This window comes from Trichoderma aggressivum (assembly GCF_033847375.1).
Source record: "Trichoderma aggressivum f. europaeum strain CBS 100526 chromosome Unknown scaffold_002, whole genome shotgun sequence".
In the NCBI taxonomy this organism is placed as follows: domain Eukaryota; kingdom Fungi; phylum Ascomycota; class Sordariomycetes; order Hypocreales; family Hypocreaceae; genus Trichoderma; species Trichoderma aggressivum.
The window spans coordinates 976,618-991,058 of record NW_026946368.1 but is presented as its reverse complement, the minus strand read 5'-3'; the positions used below and the strand labels follow the sequence as shown (position 1 = coordinate 991,058).

The 14,441-nt window shown below is 49.5% G+C and overlaps 3 protein-coding genes across 3 annotated transcripts; 1 reads left to right on the top strand and 2 right to left on the bottom strand.

Moving 5' to 3' along the window:
* Positions 1-305: 305 nt before the first annotated feature.
* Positions 306-2,189, bottom strand: Triagg1_1099 (uncharacterized protein; the record flags this gene model as incomplete). The annotated part of the gene is made up of 1 exon (XM_062904705.1): positions 306-2,189. The coding sequence occupies one exon, from the start codon at positions 2,187-2,189 to the stop codon at positions 306-308; it is 1,884 nt and encodes a 627-aa protein (XP_062760323.1).
* A 6,398-nt stretch (positions 2,190-8,587) lies between these two features.
* Triagg1_1098 (uncharacterized protein) lies at positions 8,588-10,067 on the top strand (the record flags this gene model as incomplete). Its single annotated transcript, XM_062904694.1, has 4 exons — positions 8,588-9,220; positions 9,279-9,581; positions 9,641-9,836; positions 9,898-10,067. 4 exons carry the CDS (start codon positions 8,588-8,590, stop codon positions 10,065-10,067), a joined length of 1,302 nt encoding a protein of 433 aa, XP_062760322.1.
* Positions 10,068-10,958: 891 nt separating this feature from the next.
* On the bottom strand, positions 10,959-12,543 carry Triagg1_1097 (uncharacterized protein; the record flags this gene model as incomplete). Its single annotated transcript, XM_062904683.1, has 4 exons — positions 10,959-11,081; positions 11,141-11,302; positions 11,361-12,414; positions 12,488-12,543. The coding sequence occupies 4 exons, from the start codon at positions 12,541-12,543 to the stop codon at positions 10,959-10,961; spliced, it is 1,395 nt and encodes a 464-aa protein (XP_062760321.1).
* Between the last annotated feature and the right edge of the window lie 1,898 nt (positions 12,544-14,441).

The following is a 14,441-nucleotide window of genomic DNA, read 5'->3' as shown; positions in this document are numbered from 1 at the left end:
GTCCCAGGGTATGAAAAATCAAGAAGAAGAAGAATTGGCGGGACGAAAACTTGAGAACCCAGATCCCATAAACCTTCGCTTCGTGCTGTGTGATAAAAGAGTTTCAAACGCCTTGAAATAGAAGACATGACATTTCGGTGCCTTTCCGCCAATGTATTTGTTCCATAAATGGTTTTTGGTACGTTTTCGGTTTGTGTGTTTTTTTGTGTTCAATTGGAATAAAAGTGAGAAGATACTTGCACAATATTCCCAGTGCAAGTTGCCTTTGATATAATCTCTCCGGCTGACAAAATTCCACCATGTAGTTACTGAATGGTAATTCGAGTGGCAAGTGATCGATAATTCGACAGTTTAAGAGAGGTGATGCGTGGCCTAGATGGCTCAGGAGCGATTATCATCCGGCCATCTTTGCTGTAGACAATGTTTCCAAAGGTATCGCTCAATCCGGGGAATGTGGTGTTGGGCCGAACCCTGTTCATTTCGGTGATGATGTAGTCACTCCAGACCCCAGTGCATTTTCCATTCTGCATTAAGAAATACGGGTTCAGCGGTGGTAGCACGGAATCTAGTCCTACTGTTAGCAATCGCCTTGGGTGCGACATAAGAGGCTGGTTAAACAAACCTAGATCAACAAATCGAATCCTCAAGTATTCGACCCCCTTGAACTTGTCCATCGATCGAACCGCAGAAACAACGAGCTTCTCAAACGCCTCGATAAATGCCATATCCTGGATCCCAGAGCCGGAGTCGTGAAAGCTGAAGGACTGGCGACAGCAATTCTTGACAGTGATGTCAATGAATTTGAGCTTCGTAGTCAGGGGATCGGCTAGTCGCATTGCTGCGTCAAAGAAATGGTGGCAAACACGACCGGTGTAAGCAAAGTGCTCCAACGATGGTAAGACTCGGGCCATGCTAGAACAGAGGTGGGCTTTTTGCGCCACTTTGTAGTAAAAAGCTGGCATCACCCCTTCTCGTCGATAATCGCTTTCCATGCAGAGTGAAAGATTTGTAACGTGGCCTGGTAAGAGCGGCAGGAAATCTGAGGCTGTGATATAACTCTTAGATTTCGGCTTGCTGTAAGATCCCTGCCACTCTTCCAGATTCGGCAATGCCTTCATGAGGACTTCGAAGTCGTAGCCATTCCTCATCAAATTCCACTGGCCCTTGGTTACCAAAGTGCTCACCGAGCTGAGAGGAAGAAGTTCTCGATCCTCCGCCGCCAAGCCGGGTAGCCTCATGTCAAAATGAACCACTCGGGGAGCCTTGCGTCGTTCCCCACCTTCCAGAGTGAGTACTTTGGTCTCAGGAAGCGCGGCGGCAACGAATTGAAACACTTGCTCAAGGGTACAGTTGTTCCCCGGCAATGTGTATGTGGCATTGGTCAGCCCATCAGTCGTTACGGTGGGCAATGTGAGGGTGTTGGACAACGCCAACGGTCCGTAAGTCGGTTGGAAAACGGGGAACCAAATCTCAATGTGCTTGATATACGACGAAAGATGGGGTCGTTCAACCAAAAAGTCCATGGCATTGTTGATGGAGTCCAGCGTCGCCTTGAGCTTGATGTGCCGGAATAGCCTCTGCTGGACCAAGACACTCCATACACGGTTGACCAGAGCTAATGCAGTGAGCTCCCGCCTCCGCGAATGGCGAAGTGCCGTGCTCCACCCCCTAGTCAAACTGGAAATCCTCATTGTGCTTCTCGACGTAGCAGACACGCAGTATCCGAATATATGATCGAGAATCGCCTCATGGACTTCGGTGGGAAGTTGTTCGAAATGCCGCGCAGGCGGACGTCCGGCCGCAGCGTCAACGGATTCGGTCGACGACTCGTCCCAGCCACTGGCATCGGGGCAGGACTCTAAACCTCCCAGGCAGCAGATTTGCGGGCTTCGAGTTTCGGGATGTGGGAACGGCGTACTACTGGGCCGCGCGGGCGGAACAAAAGACGTGCTCTTGGCCATCTGGAAAGATGGGCTTGAGGGGCCGGGAGAAACGGGGCTCGAGGTGGTGTTGAGAAATGTCGCTACCATGGAGGTGGTCATGAGCGAGGAGAAACTGCCGTCGTCGGAATCGTCCGGCCGCATCTCGACATCGTCCTGGCATTCAACGACCCTCTCGTCCAGATCCATCCTCAGGCTGCGAACGCTCTTTGCGTCGTCACAGTTTGCGACATCCATGGCTTCCCCCATGCTGCGTAGGCCTATTCAAACTGTTGATTGGTAGTTCGACAAGGACGACAAGACACGCATTTCACGGCGACGGACGGTTGGATGATGGGGCGTCGTCAGCCCTTCTTTTCAGGCGGCAGTCAATTTCCAGGCTTAGTTCGTGGGCAGCCGTACGCCCCCAAGCAAATACCTAGGGAGGAAAACGTCTTCACGAGGCTCGCGGCGTCCCTTCGGGCGACGGTGGAAGGCAGATGGAGAGAGGTTGCACAGAATGGGCGCAGATACAGGTTCAGGTTCAGCTTTGGGTGGCCCGGCGAGATGAGATTTGCTGGCACTTTACGCGACGCCCACCCGGTCCCGTGCTCGCGTGCCGATACGGAGATTGCAAGCGACGGAGGGGGCGGTGCAGGAACAAGAAGGGCCAGACGATGGAGGATGAAAGAGAGAGTCTCTTGTCTCGCCCGGACAGGAATGCAACAGGGTGGCCACGAGCTGAAGAATGACAGATTCGCAGGCAGCCAACGGGCCAGAAGGGCGAAAAAGACAAGAGAGCAGAGCACTGCAAGGAGAGGAGAGGGAAGAAAAAAACCGACGTACAAAAGTGCTTCGTAAGGGAATTTGGAAGGGGAAAAAAAAATTGAAATGAGGAGGCAACTTAATGGGCATCAAAAGCCGTCAGACGACGGATGGGCGCTCAGTGGCTGTTAAGGCACGTCCGGGGAATTGCGTGCAGCTCCAAAATGACGATTGGGCGGCAAGCCGCTAAAATAACGCCAACCACCACCACGCAAAAGACGGCTTCATCTTTTTCTTTTTCTTTTTCTTTTTTTCTTTTCTTGTTTTTCCTTTTTGCGGCCGTATTGCGTATTGCGCTGAACCAGTCTCTTCGTTTCCCAAGGACTGATTGGCTCTTGAAAGACATTTCATTTGCAAGTAAAATTACCCCGCCTCAATATTATGCCGCCCAAGACAACAGCTGGCAGAGGACAAGACATTTGATCCAATTCATCGTGCTCAGTTTCTCTTGCTTCGCCCTCGTGACAAATATTCCTCCCCCATTGCACTGAGTACACCATGGGTACTTGAACCGGCAGCAGTGTGTGTTTGCACTCGTCTCATTCTCACACTACCTACAAGCACGCCTCACACTCTGCCTTGTGAATGATCCGTTGGTTACCTACCTATATTTCACGGTCTTCCGTATAACTGTCGGGAACACCGTTGGCCAACTGCCCAAAGATCGGGTGATGTACGGTAAGCAGTCATATCGTGATTAGAGCCCGGCGTCATCTGCCCTTTGGCTCCATGTTTAATTGCTGAATTTCCGACGTCTCGGTAGCTCTCACACACTAGGACGGGCCAATTTCAGTGCTCCACTTTGCTAGTAGTTGAGGAGCCTCACTGTCAATGTGCCGTGTATCAACGGAACAAGTCGAAGTTGATGGAGGGGGGAAAGGGTAAATTGTACCGCGAAAATGCTGAATGCTGTCTCACTGTTTATATCGTTGTAGGCGCGCATGTGCAAATGATGGCACATCTAGATATCTGACATCGAGATTGGCAAATACACGCATTCGCCTGTTCACATATGAAGTCTACTTAGGATTTATCTCATTATTCGATTCTGACAGGGCTGAGCACTCCACGTAAAAGCCATGAAGACCACCACAATAGACTCACTGGCTGCTTCCTCGTTTACCAGAGATTTGATTGGCAATATTCCAACAGGTAGTTCACTGAGTTAACCGGCATCAAGAATATGTGAATTTAACCGCAATCTCGAGATCCAGGGTAGGCACTGATTGCGGGGAGATTTTACCAAACTACCTACTTTTTGGCAGGCGAACAACACAAGGGGAAACGTGCAGGTTGGAATAAACGTCGAGTAGACACAAGTTGGATATCCGGTAGTGTATAAATTGAAATAGAATGGCTAGCCAGCAACCTGATTTCCTGAGACCCGTTAAGAGGACATTGAACTCAAGAGCTGTCTTTCAAAGTTGGGGTTGCATATAGATACTACTGGAGGGGTAGTTCTCAATGCCATGACAAAAAGGTAAGCATGACAACATAAGGTCCTGGTAGACAATATCTACACTACCGGACTGGAGCAGCAGGAAGAAAATCGTGGCCACCTACTCACTAGGTACCCAAGTTATCATAGGATTTCATCCCTTTATAGGTACCTACAGGTGCCAAGTTGCAGTGCACTAACATCGATGTCATGCTGAATACGCGTATCTACAAGAAGCAACTCCTACGACCAACGTCAGCAGGGGCTTCATATCCCACGACTTCACCTATTCGTACGCAACAAGACGTGATTCTCTAAATAGCTGCAAATGTACGAAATATGACGAGAGTCTCTCACTGGGTTACTTTAAGCGCCGCTTGAAACAAAAAAGCTGCCGGTAACTGCTTGTACCGTAGCCCCAAAGTACCTAAAACATGAGACGAAACCATCCACCAACTTGTCAAGCCTCCATGTTGCAGATGCCATCGCCAAGAATCCCACGCCGGCGCACAAGGCGAAAAGCGGCATGGCTGATCTTGGAATCAAGCTCAGTGTTTGACGACGGCCGACTTGGCAGGATTGAATCAAGTCGCGCCATCATGGAGCTTCTTCTTATGCTTAATTTGACCCGGCGTAAGAGTGCCATCCGAGACGTGGAATGTTAGAGGTGGCCAGAGCCAAGACGGCTGGAGACTGCGCATCGCATCTAGCTCGGCTGCCTACTCGTAGATGGCCACAGAGGCATCAAACAAACTAAATCATGCTTGATAACCATGCCTTGGATCATACTGGTGCTACTCTACTCTGTCCGCTACGGAGTCTGGGTTACAGGTTATCAAGGTAGATCCTTGTATTGGGTGCAGAATAGCCACCGCGCTTTAGGGTTATCCAAGCCCCCTCCCACACAACGATACCGTGTTGAAAAGGCACGAGCGGGACATGATGTGTGTCCTGTTATTGCTATATACTACTCGTATATGCAGGGAAATAATTCACTCGTAAATACTACTACTGGCAGGTATTACATAGGCACATGTACGGAGTACTAAGTCAGGCGGTTATTATACCTACCCGAGGCCGTGCGTGATATGTGTTCTAGCCTCCATCTGCCCGGGTATCACCGACACTACATGTATTCTCCTACGTGGCTACTGACTGAGAACCTCGTAATGATTTGCACGCAGCATGGAATCAGGCATTGTGGCCCCGTGATGAGGCGAAGCAACCTCGAGGCATGCATGCATGCACGTTGTTTTAAAGGAGTTCGTATGCGCTGGCAGACGGAAATTGCACACTCAACCTCAAACACCACGGAGCACAGGTGCTTGCATTACGGGCCTGCAGCCTGTCAGGTCAGGGCGTGCCCTGGCTCTGCCGGGGCCGAGCGTGAGGTGTGGGGAAGACGAGAGTGGGATTGAATGGAATTGATGGATTCAAGGGTGTCAGAATTCTAAAACCATGGGTGTCTACTAATGACAGCTGTTAGGTATTCCACTTCTGGCAGCAAGTCAAGGCACGTTCCGGTGGGTGACTTGCATCTGGCTGCACCATGCTTGATACCTGTATCAGCATGCCTGATTGGACCGATTGTTTTTATATAGACCTCAAGCTCCATTTGTACAAGCATTGCACTTGTATGTATCATCGGGGAAAGGCATTGATGGCTGCAGCAGTTGACAACACTTAGTGATTATGGTAACGATTTTCGTCCTCGTGGCTTTATCTGTGTCGTCGTGTAAAAGACATCTCACGATATTGCAGTCGTGATACTGGACGAGTGCAGCACGCGAAGTAACACGCAAAAGCAAGTATGTACATGTACTCGTAGGTTGCTCGGAGGAATTACGGCGTCATGTTTATGCCGTTGGAAGCGATGGCTACAAACGTTTGCAACGACTCGAGCAAATACGAGCTTGGCCTTGCGAGGCTCAATTTCATACTTGTAGCCCGTCAATACCAACACCAAGCCACCAACGCTTAGACGGCCCAAGCCGCTAAACAAACAGGAAAACAAACAAATGCTTATTTTTACAACCCGCGCCCGAGCTCACATGCCAACAACCAACAAAATACATAGCTTAATTCTCAACGTTGGAGAGCTTTCGCATCGTCTCACAGCGCAGAGGGACAACGACGCCGAGCTCTGACTTGGCTGTGTATGTATGTACTCGTAGCGCGCGTTTCAAGTGTCTCATGGCTAGGCCAATGGAAGAAGTTGACCATCTGGATGGAACAGACGCCGAGCTTGGAGATTCACTAGCGCAGCGTTTCAGCGGTGGGGCGCTGGTTTACCCCTGACGCCACCCGAAGCTAATTTCCAGGGCTGCCGAATTTGCTGCAGATGGGGGATCCATTGATGCTTAGATTTGTCGAGGTACCAGGTACAAGAGACATTTGGTACTAGGTACTAAGGTAGGTAACATGAACGATGGAAGTTGGTATGAGTAGGTATATCCTCATTGAAAGTTGCAGCACTGAGACAGACGCTGGCCCGGGCGTCGTTTGGATTAATTTTGAAGCGGCGGTGGGTTGATCGCATTGTGGGCGCATACGGGAACAATCATGAATATCATCAGTGTTCTGCATGCAAAGAAAGCTAAGAGATCTGCACTGCGCTTGGCTTTTGATCGCCCGATGATCAACTCGGAGGCCTTTGATGTATGTACCGTAGCACTGAACTCTATGTACGGAGGACTCGGCAGATCAAGCCGCACTTGATCGACACGAGAGTGCGCAGCTGAATTTTCTTGAATTGAGTTCAATCATTCTGAGTACGTACTACACTGGTTGGCACTAATACAACAAGCATAATATCCACGCTATTGGACTGTGACGGAGTTGCCATTCAGCACCCCGGCGTGCGTCAAGTTCAAGTGTCGGACAGGATGCAGAGGAAGCATGAAGCGTTTTACTTGATGTTGCTGGCAAGTACATGCATGGTAGGTTAGTAGCTGTGAATCACAGATCCTTTGAGTAGCTGCTTTTATCGCCGGTTTTCCCTCCCTAATCTCTGCTACCATAGCTATATTTCCCTAGTGTCCAGTATTCATCACTACCTAGCTTTAAATTCAAGACATTGACGGGATGCTGGATGGATGGCAAGCTTTGGGCGTTGAATGGCCACACCTTGCCAATTTTTACCGTTTGATGCGCGGGTGTGAGATGGCGATGTGCCACTGCCCTGACGATCGATATGGCGCTTGTGGCATCTCTGCAGATACACGCGCTCTACCTATTCCACGTATTAAATGGAGACAAAAGAAACCAAGGGATACATCTAGACCACGTAATTCGACCTCTTGTGAAATTGGCGCATTCAATCCCTCGGTGTTACTGCCTACCAACGTTGAACTCTGTTATACGAATTGTCTACATGTTGAACAACCGAGGTGCTTGTACATGTACCTGGTACCTGACGATCGGTTGCCTCCATTTCTCCGTACCTGCAAGTAAACCGCCTCGCGCGGGCAAAAGCAAAAATCTCGGCCACTGCCATTCGGCTATCCAACAGAAAATGTCGGCTCGCCAAGGCCTCGGCTGAAGCATTGATGAAATATCCTTACAGGGAGGGAAATATTGAAGCAACAACCAAAAAAAAAAAAAAAAACCAAGGAAAAAACAACAACAACACTGGACACAATATCAATTGGCTTGCTGCGTTTGAGCGTTTTCTAAAACAGCTCCCGACGTTTTGCGATTCGCTTGGCACCGACCCCTGCTCACCCGCTCTGAGACACCCCAGTCTCATCATCCATCTCAACTGGAGCCAGCCACGAGCGCCTGTACCTGGGCGGCGCAGTTGCCACCACACGCTACAGGAGGCTTAAAAGCCACTGGAAAGTTGTGCAGACAGCGACAAGGCCCGCTAGCAGGGGCTGCTCCGGCCCCATCAAATTGAACCACGGAAGCCGGACGTCCCTGGACTGGACTTGGCTTTTGCTCTGGTCTGGTACCTTGCCCAACATCCACTTCTTTTCTTCTCCTCACTTTGCTTTCCCCCATGTCACTGTTTTTTTTCTTCTTCTTTTCTTTTTACTACTTTTACTTACGTCGTTCCCTCTTCTCTTTTCTCTCTCTCTTTTTTGATCTTCACATCCTCCTCATACTCTCCCCCTCTTCCCTTCACGAGTCTCCGGCCTGGTCCTCCGCACTTGGATCGCTTCCCCATTTCTTCGCCGTCTTTCTTTCAACGTCTTATTGCTGAACCGAAGTAGCTGGCTATAGAGGACCGTTGATCGCACATCCTCGCATTGGCATTGATACTGCTCTGTTACTTCCTCTTTCTCTTTCGGGGGCATCGATATTCTTTCATTCACTAGAGAACGGCTGGACCTGTCCTCACGACAACTATTCTTAATATCCAACTTTTCTTTCGTCATCGCGCATCTCCCAATCTTCGGTCACAATGGCGCCCTTCAACACCATGCTCGCATATCTTCTCATGGTCGTGGCCCCTTTGGCGGGGGCTATGCCTTTCCACAACCGCCACTCGCTGAGCCCTCAGACACACACCCATACCGCTCTGAACCTGACCCATCTCATGAGCGTCGTCGTCAACCCTCACGCCAAGAACATCATCCCTGGCCGCTACATTGTCGTCTACAACAACACCTTCGGCGATGAGGCCATCTCCGCCAAGCAAGCTCAGTTTGCTACCGCCATCGCCAAGCGCAACCTCGGAAAGCGTGACGGTCTCGGCAACCTGCTGTCCACCGAGATCCACTCCTTCAAGATGCACACCTGGCGCGCCATGGCCCTCGATGCCGACAACGACATGATCAAGAGCATCTTCGACTCTGACGAGGTTGCTTACATCGAGGCCGACACCAAGGTCCAGAACGCCGCCCTCGTTGCCCAGACCAATGCCACCCCCGGCCTGATTCGTCTCTCCAATAAGGATGTTGGTGGTCAGAACTACATCTTCGACACCTCTGCTGCTTCTGGCATGACTGCTTACGTTGTCGACACCGGCATCCGCATTACCCACACCGAGTTCGAGGGTCGTGCCACCTTTGGAGCCAACTTTATCAACACCAACGTAAGTATTCTTTGATACAGAGAGAAGGCAATGTTCACAATCTAACACTGAGGCTCAGGACACCGATGAGAACGGTCACGGCACCCACGTCGCCGGTACCATTGGTGGTGCTACCTTTGGCGTTGCCAAGAGCATCAAGCTTGTTGCCGTCAAGGTTCTCGACGCCAGCGGCTCTGGCAGCAACTCTGGTGTTTTGAACGGCATGCAGTTCGTCATCAACGACGTCCAGGCCAAGAAGCTCGCCGGCAAGGTTGTTATGAACATGTCTCTCGGCGGCTCCTTCTCCGCTGCTGTCAACAACGCCATTACTGCTCTGGCTAACGCCGGTATTGTCCCCGTTGTCGCTGCCGGTAATGAGAACGTACGTTGGACCCCATCCGACTTCCACACTGATAATGCCATTCCTAACACTTATTACAGCAAGATACTGCCAACACCTCTCCCGGCTCTGCCCCTCAGGCCATCACCGTCGGTGCCATTGACGCCACGAATGATGTCCGTGCCAGCTTCTCCAACTTTGGTGCTGGTGTTGACATCTACGCCCCCGGCGTTAATGTTCTCAGCGCTGGCATCAAGTCTGATATCGACACTGCCACCCTCAGCGGTACCTCCATGGGTAAGAATTCCGGCCCTTGTATTACACTTGAGTGCCCATAGGCTAACTTTGTTTTGAACAGCTACTCCTCATGTTGCCGGTCTTGCCGCCTACCTGATGGCTCTCGAGAACGTCAGCACCCTCGACGGTATCACCAGCCTTATCAAGAACCTCGCCGCCAAGACTGGTGCCACTGTCCAGCAGAACGTTGCTGGTACCACCGACCTCATTGCCAACAACGCCAACCTCTAAATCACGACATCTCATCTGCTTGTCCAATCGCCAGTTAAATAGTCCTAACGAGAGAGGGCGCGCGTGCACTGCAAAAAACTTGTTACATCCTGCCATTTCATAGACATATAATTTTTTTTTGAGAAAGAGAGAGATGATTTGGAAACGTTTGCGAGACATCGGACCGAGAAGTAATTAGACGGTGATGATTGTCAGCGTACGGGCTACATGTAGATATAATAAATAATTGCCCTGACTACTACATTCATGAAGCAAGGCAAGAATGAATATCAACATGTGAAATAAAGTTGTATTTTGATGATGAGAACAATGCAATTGGCTATCTGACAATAGAAGGGAGTATTAAACAACGACGAAGAGTTACCAATTGATGGTATGTAGGATTCATTACTGCTTGGCAATAGCTCTAATATCGCCGAGTCACATTTCAACGCGGCAAAAGTTGACTCTTTCAAAACAACGCCACATCAAAAAGTCAAAGTTAATTGGCATAGAGAAATGTTTGCTCGCCAACACGGATCCAACCTCGTCAAGTCCAAGGCCGGAGGTTCCACGTTACGTCAGCTCGTTAGAGTAGACCAAAAGCAAAGTTGATATAAGCACTTCTTCGGCACAACCACAGTCATGAAAGGACTGGATTGCAATTTGACATCCGTGCTAAGAGTATGAGAGAGGTAGGAAAGACAACACAAACTTCCAAGAAATACCACCTGTTTTAATCATCGTACAGAGATACCATTCCCTGTCGATGTTTAGTATTAAAGACATTAATTATGATAAGTATATATATATATGTATACTTGGCATATATCATGAGCCAAGATCGTTCGTAGTACATGAGGGCATCAAGGCATCGCAGTTAGTGATATAATCAGTAAATGAGTAGTCGCGTTACAATTCGTCGCGAGCGCCCGTTATTGAAGGTGCGGCACTGGCGGCGCTGCTCCCAAACAGCTTGGCCGTGTCGACCAGAGTATTGTCGAACTTGGCGCCAAAGAACCAAGCAATGCCAATCTGTCCATCATTAGATTTACCAAGTCCATGGCTCGGGGGAGATGAAGCGTGGGACTTACCATCGTGCCCGTCATAGTCAACAAAACACCAAGAACGACAGCGACCATAATGGCAGTCTCGCTGCCAGTCAAGCCAGGTTCTTGCGTCTGCTTCTCCTTGGCCTCCTGGGCTAATTTCTTCGGATCTTGCTTGGGGAACAAGGTTTCGATGAATTGCTCAATCTGGAGAAATATTAGCATTTCCGTAAAGGTTCATGTTCTCCTCAAGATCTCCTCATACCTTGGCGCATTGTGAGCTGATTGCCAAGTAGCTGGGATCGCGAGGATCGTTCTTCTTCTGAATGCGCCGGGCATATCTTCGGAAGACCTCGCAAAGGGTTTGAAGGTTCTGCGTGCTTTCCAGCATGATCTGGCAAGCGTCTCCCTTGGTGATCTTGACGTTCCTCTCCAGCACAGCTGGGTTCCTGAAACAAATCTCCAAAGTGGCAATGGCCATGCCCTGTGGAATGGCAACAAAGTTGAAGGCACTTTGATCCCTCATACCCGCCATGTAGAAAAGACACTCTTCAACGTGCTTCAGTGCGTCGAGCACCATAGCTGATATGCACTCTACTCCTTGTTTCTGGTATTTGGGGTCGAACAGGTCTTCCCATCGGTCAACATGCTTGCTCCAAATCTCCTTTGGATACCATCGTCGGCCGTCTCGCCAATCTTCGTGAATATCACGGATGATGTTCGTCTTCTGCAAAAACTGACCCATGGATTCGGTCAGGGAGGGCCTCTCAGCCAGCTTTGGGTTGGCTAGCTTTGACGCCACAAACAGTCGCGTTAGGCCTTCACCAACCAATCCTGCAACGTAATGACAGTACAGCTCGTATTCTTCAATCGTCTGTACGCCGTTTTCGATCATGTAGGTGTTTTGCGCATAGTCTGCCATGCCATTGCCCATCTTGATGGTCATATCCTTAATAATTTCATAATAAGGCTTCTTGATCTTCTTGAGCTCAGTAATGACGCAGTCAAACTTTTCTAGAAGTTCTCGGTCCTTCTCCTTGCTCTCGTGGTATTGCCAGCCATCCTGTTCCATTGTCACATGGAAGTTTCGCAGCATAGGGACCTTTGTAGAGAGGGGGATGGTCATATCATCCTCAATGGTGTCGAGGCCACGTAGCACCAAATAGAAGAGCGTCACGGGGACGAGGAGTTCGTGGTTGAGTTCCTGGATGACGGCCGAAAAACTACGGCTTGTCAAGTTCAAGAAGCGGAAACATTCTTGTAGTGTCGCACATTCGTTGCTGGGGTCGCGGCGATTGACAGGCTCGTGCCATACCTTCCTACAGCGTCAAGTTAGCAGCGTGTTGCCGATTCGGACTTGGCCCCCTGTGAGGTACTGATAGTTAGACATACCATTGAATGATGGAACGCAGTTCGCCCGGATGCAATAAGTAGTAGATGGCGCCCATTGTGGTGGTGTTTTAGTGCGCGTTTAAAGGCTGTTGGCAGTGTGCTGAGGGCGGCAATGGCAAAATTTTTGTAGAGCTGTTGCTGACTAGCAGTATTAAGCGTCCTGCCACCGTGTTCGTAGGAGGGGCAGAATGGCGAGAAAAGAACGAGAAGAAGAGAGAGAGAGAGAGAAAAAAAAAAGTAATGGGACGGGGTATATGGTAGAAACAAAGAATTACGTGGAAGAAGACAGAGAGCCGGTAGAAGACAAAGTGAGGGAAAGGAAGTCGGTTGATGGGGGGAAGTGGAATTATAGCAAGCTGTGGTTAAAATGAAAGATTGCCAAAAGGCTGCTAAGAAGTGGGAGCTGGTGGATACGAATACGGCCGAAGCACGCCTGACCCCACAGCTGCGCACACACCAAATCCGCTGAGACGGGGTAGGGTTAGCATGAAGTCACTACTGTATCCGGGCAGTTGGCCTGTAGGTTCGATCGCCCTGCTGCAGCACTAGATGGATCGGAAGAGCAAGCGGACGCGGGTTTGAGCTAGCCAACTGCGAATACGGCATGGAGGATGAGAGGGTTTAGGGGTAAAAAGGCGGGCGGTAATACTGTATGAGTACAGTAGTGGCTCTTGGCTTTGGAATCGAAGAAGAGGAAACACGGCATTCACTGAAATCTCGTTTTAATTCCGTGGCCACGAGACGCAGGCAAACCGGCAACAACAACAAACTGCCTCGGATTTGGACCGTGATGTGCTGTGCTTCTATTCCGCATCGTACATACGTCGTACATCCGAGAACAACTCAAGGCCAAAAAGTAGGTAAGGTAGTTGAGCATTACCTTGGTACAGGTAGATACTACTACTAACACAGTAGCAAGTTTCGCGCGCCGTGTAACTCGCTTCGAAGCGCCACCAATTTCACCTTGCTTCCCCTGCGTCGATGACTCAGCTGCAAACTCGCCAGTAAATGTGCTTCGTTGAGGTCGGTCTCTGCGTAAGAAACAAGTTTGCCATCTCAGCGGTGAGGATGCAGGTAAGATGAGACAAGGCAATAAAACGCCAGCAGAGGTTGTTGGCAAAGGTCTTGGCAGACGTCTCTACAGCTATGCAGAGACGGAATTGATGGTGATTGAGTGAGTGCGAGCTTGGCGGGGTTATCTCTCAGAGTGTTGCTGCCAACTGTACGAGGGCATCTTTTTGCGAAACACGAGGGTGGATGTATTCCAAAGTCGCAGTGATTGCCATGTGTGATACTTGTCTGAACTTGACGAGATGAATACTAGGGGTTGCAGATGAGATGTTGTGTGTGGTCCGTGATATGGAACTCTTGTGGCGAATTACGATTAGACACTTACAATGTAGCTGCCCATAATACGGGGTTTTGAGATAGCAATAATAGTACATAGAATCGAGAGGAAAATAACAACCTTAGTAGAATACTGCTAGGTGCCTTAGTACCTAGGTAATAGTAACAGATGCTTGGGCTTACTCGTTTCATGAGTAAACAGTAAGAGCATGTGCGGTTGTAATGCCCGTTTACAACTCATCATCTAACAAGAAATGATTGCCCTGCATTGTATTATGATAGGTACCTCTATATACATGTTGCCTCTAAGCATGTACGACAGTGCCAGGCAAGATACCTGAGGCAGCACCGGGAAAATGACAACTGGGGCTTGATTCAGTCTCGATTGAACATTGAACCAGGCAACACCTTCCCATCAAACCGAAAAAGTTTGTATAGCAATAACAAGCAGCAGCACCTTCCCCAACTCGGCCACAGCCAGAACGTGACTGCCATTTCTTGTCATCTCTGACCGATCATGTCTGAATATCTTCATTCTCCAACCTCTAAATGAAGCCTCACTATCAAAAAGTCAGGTCCACCTACCATTGCTCTACTCTGTAACCAA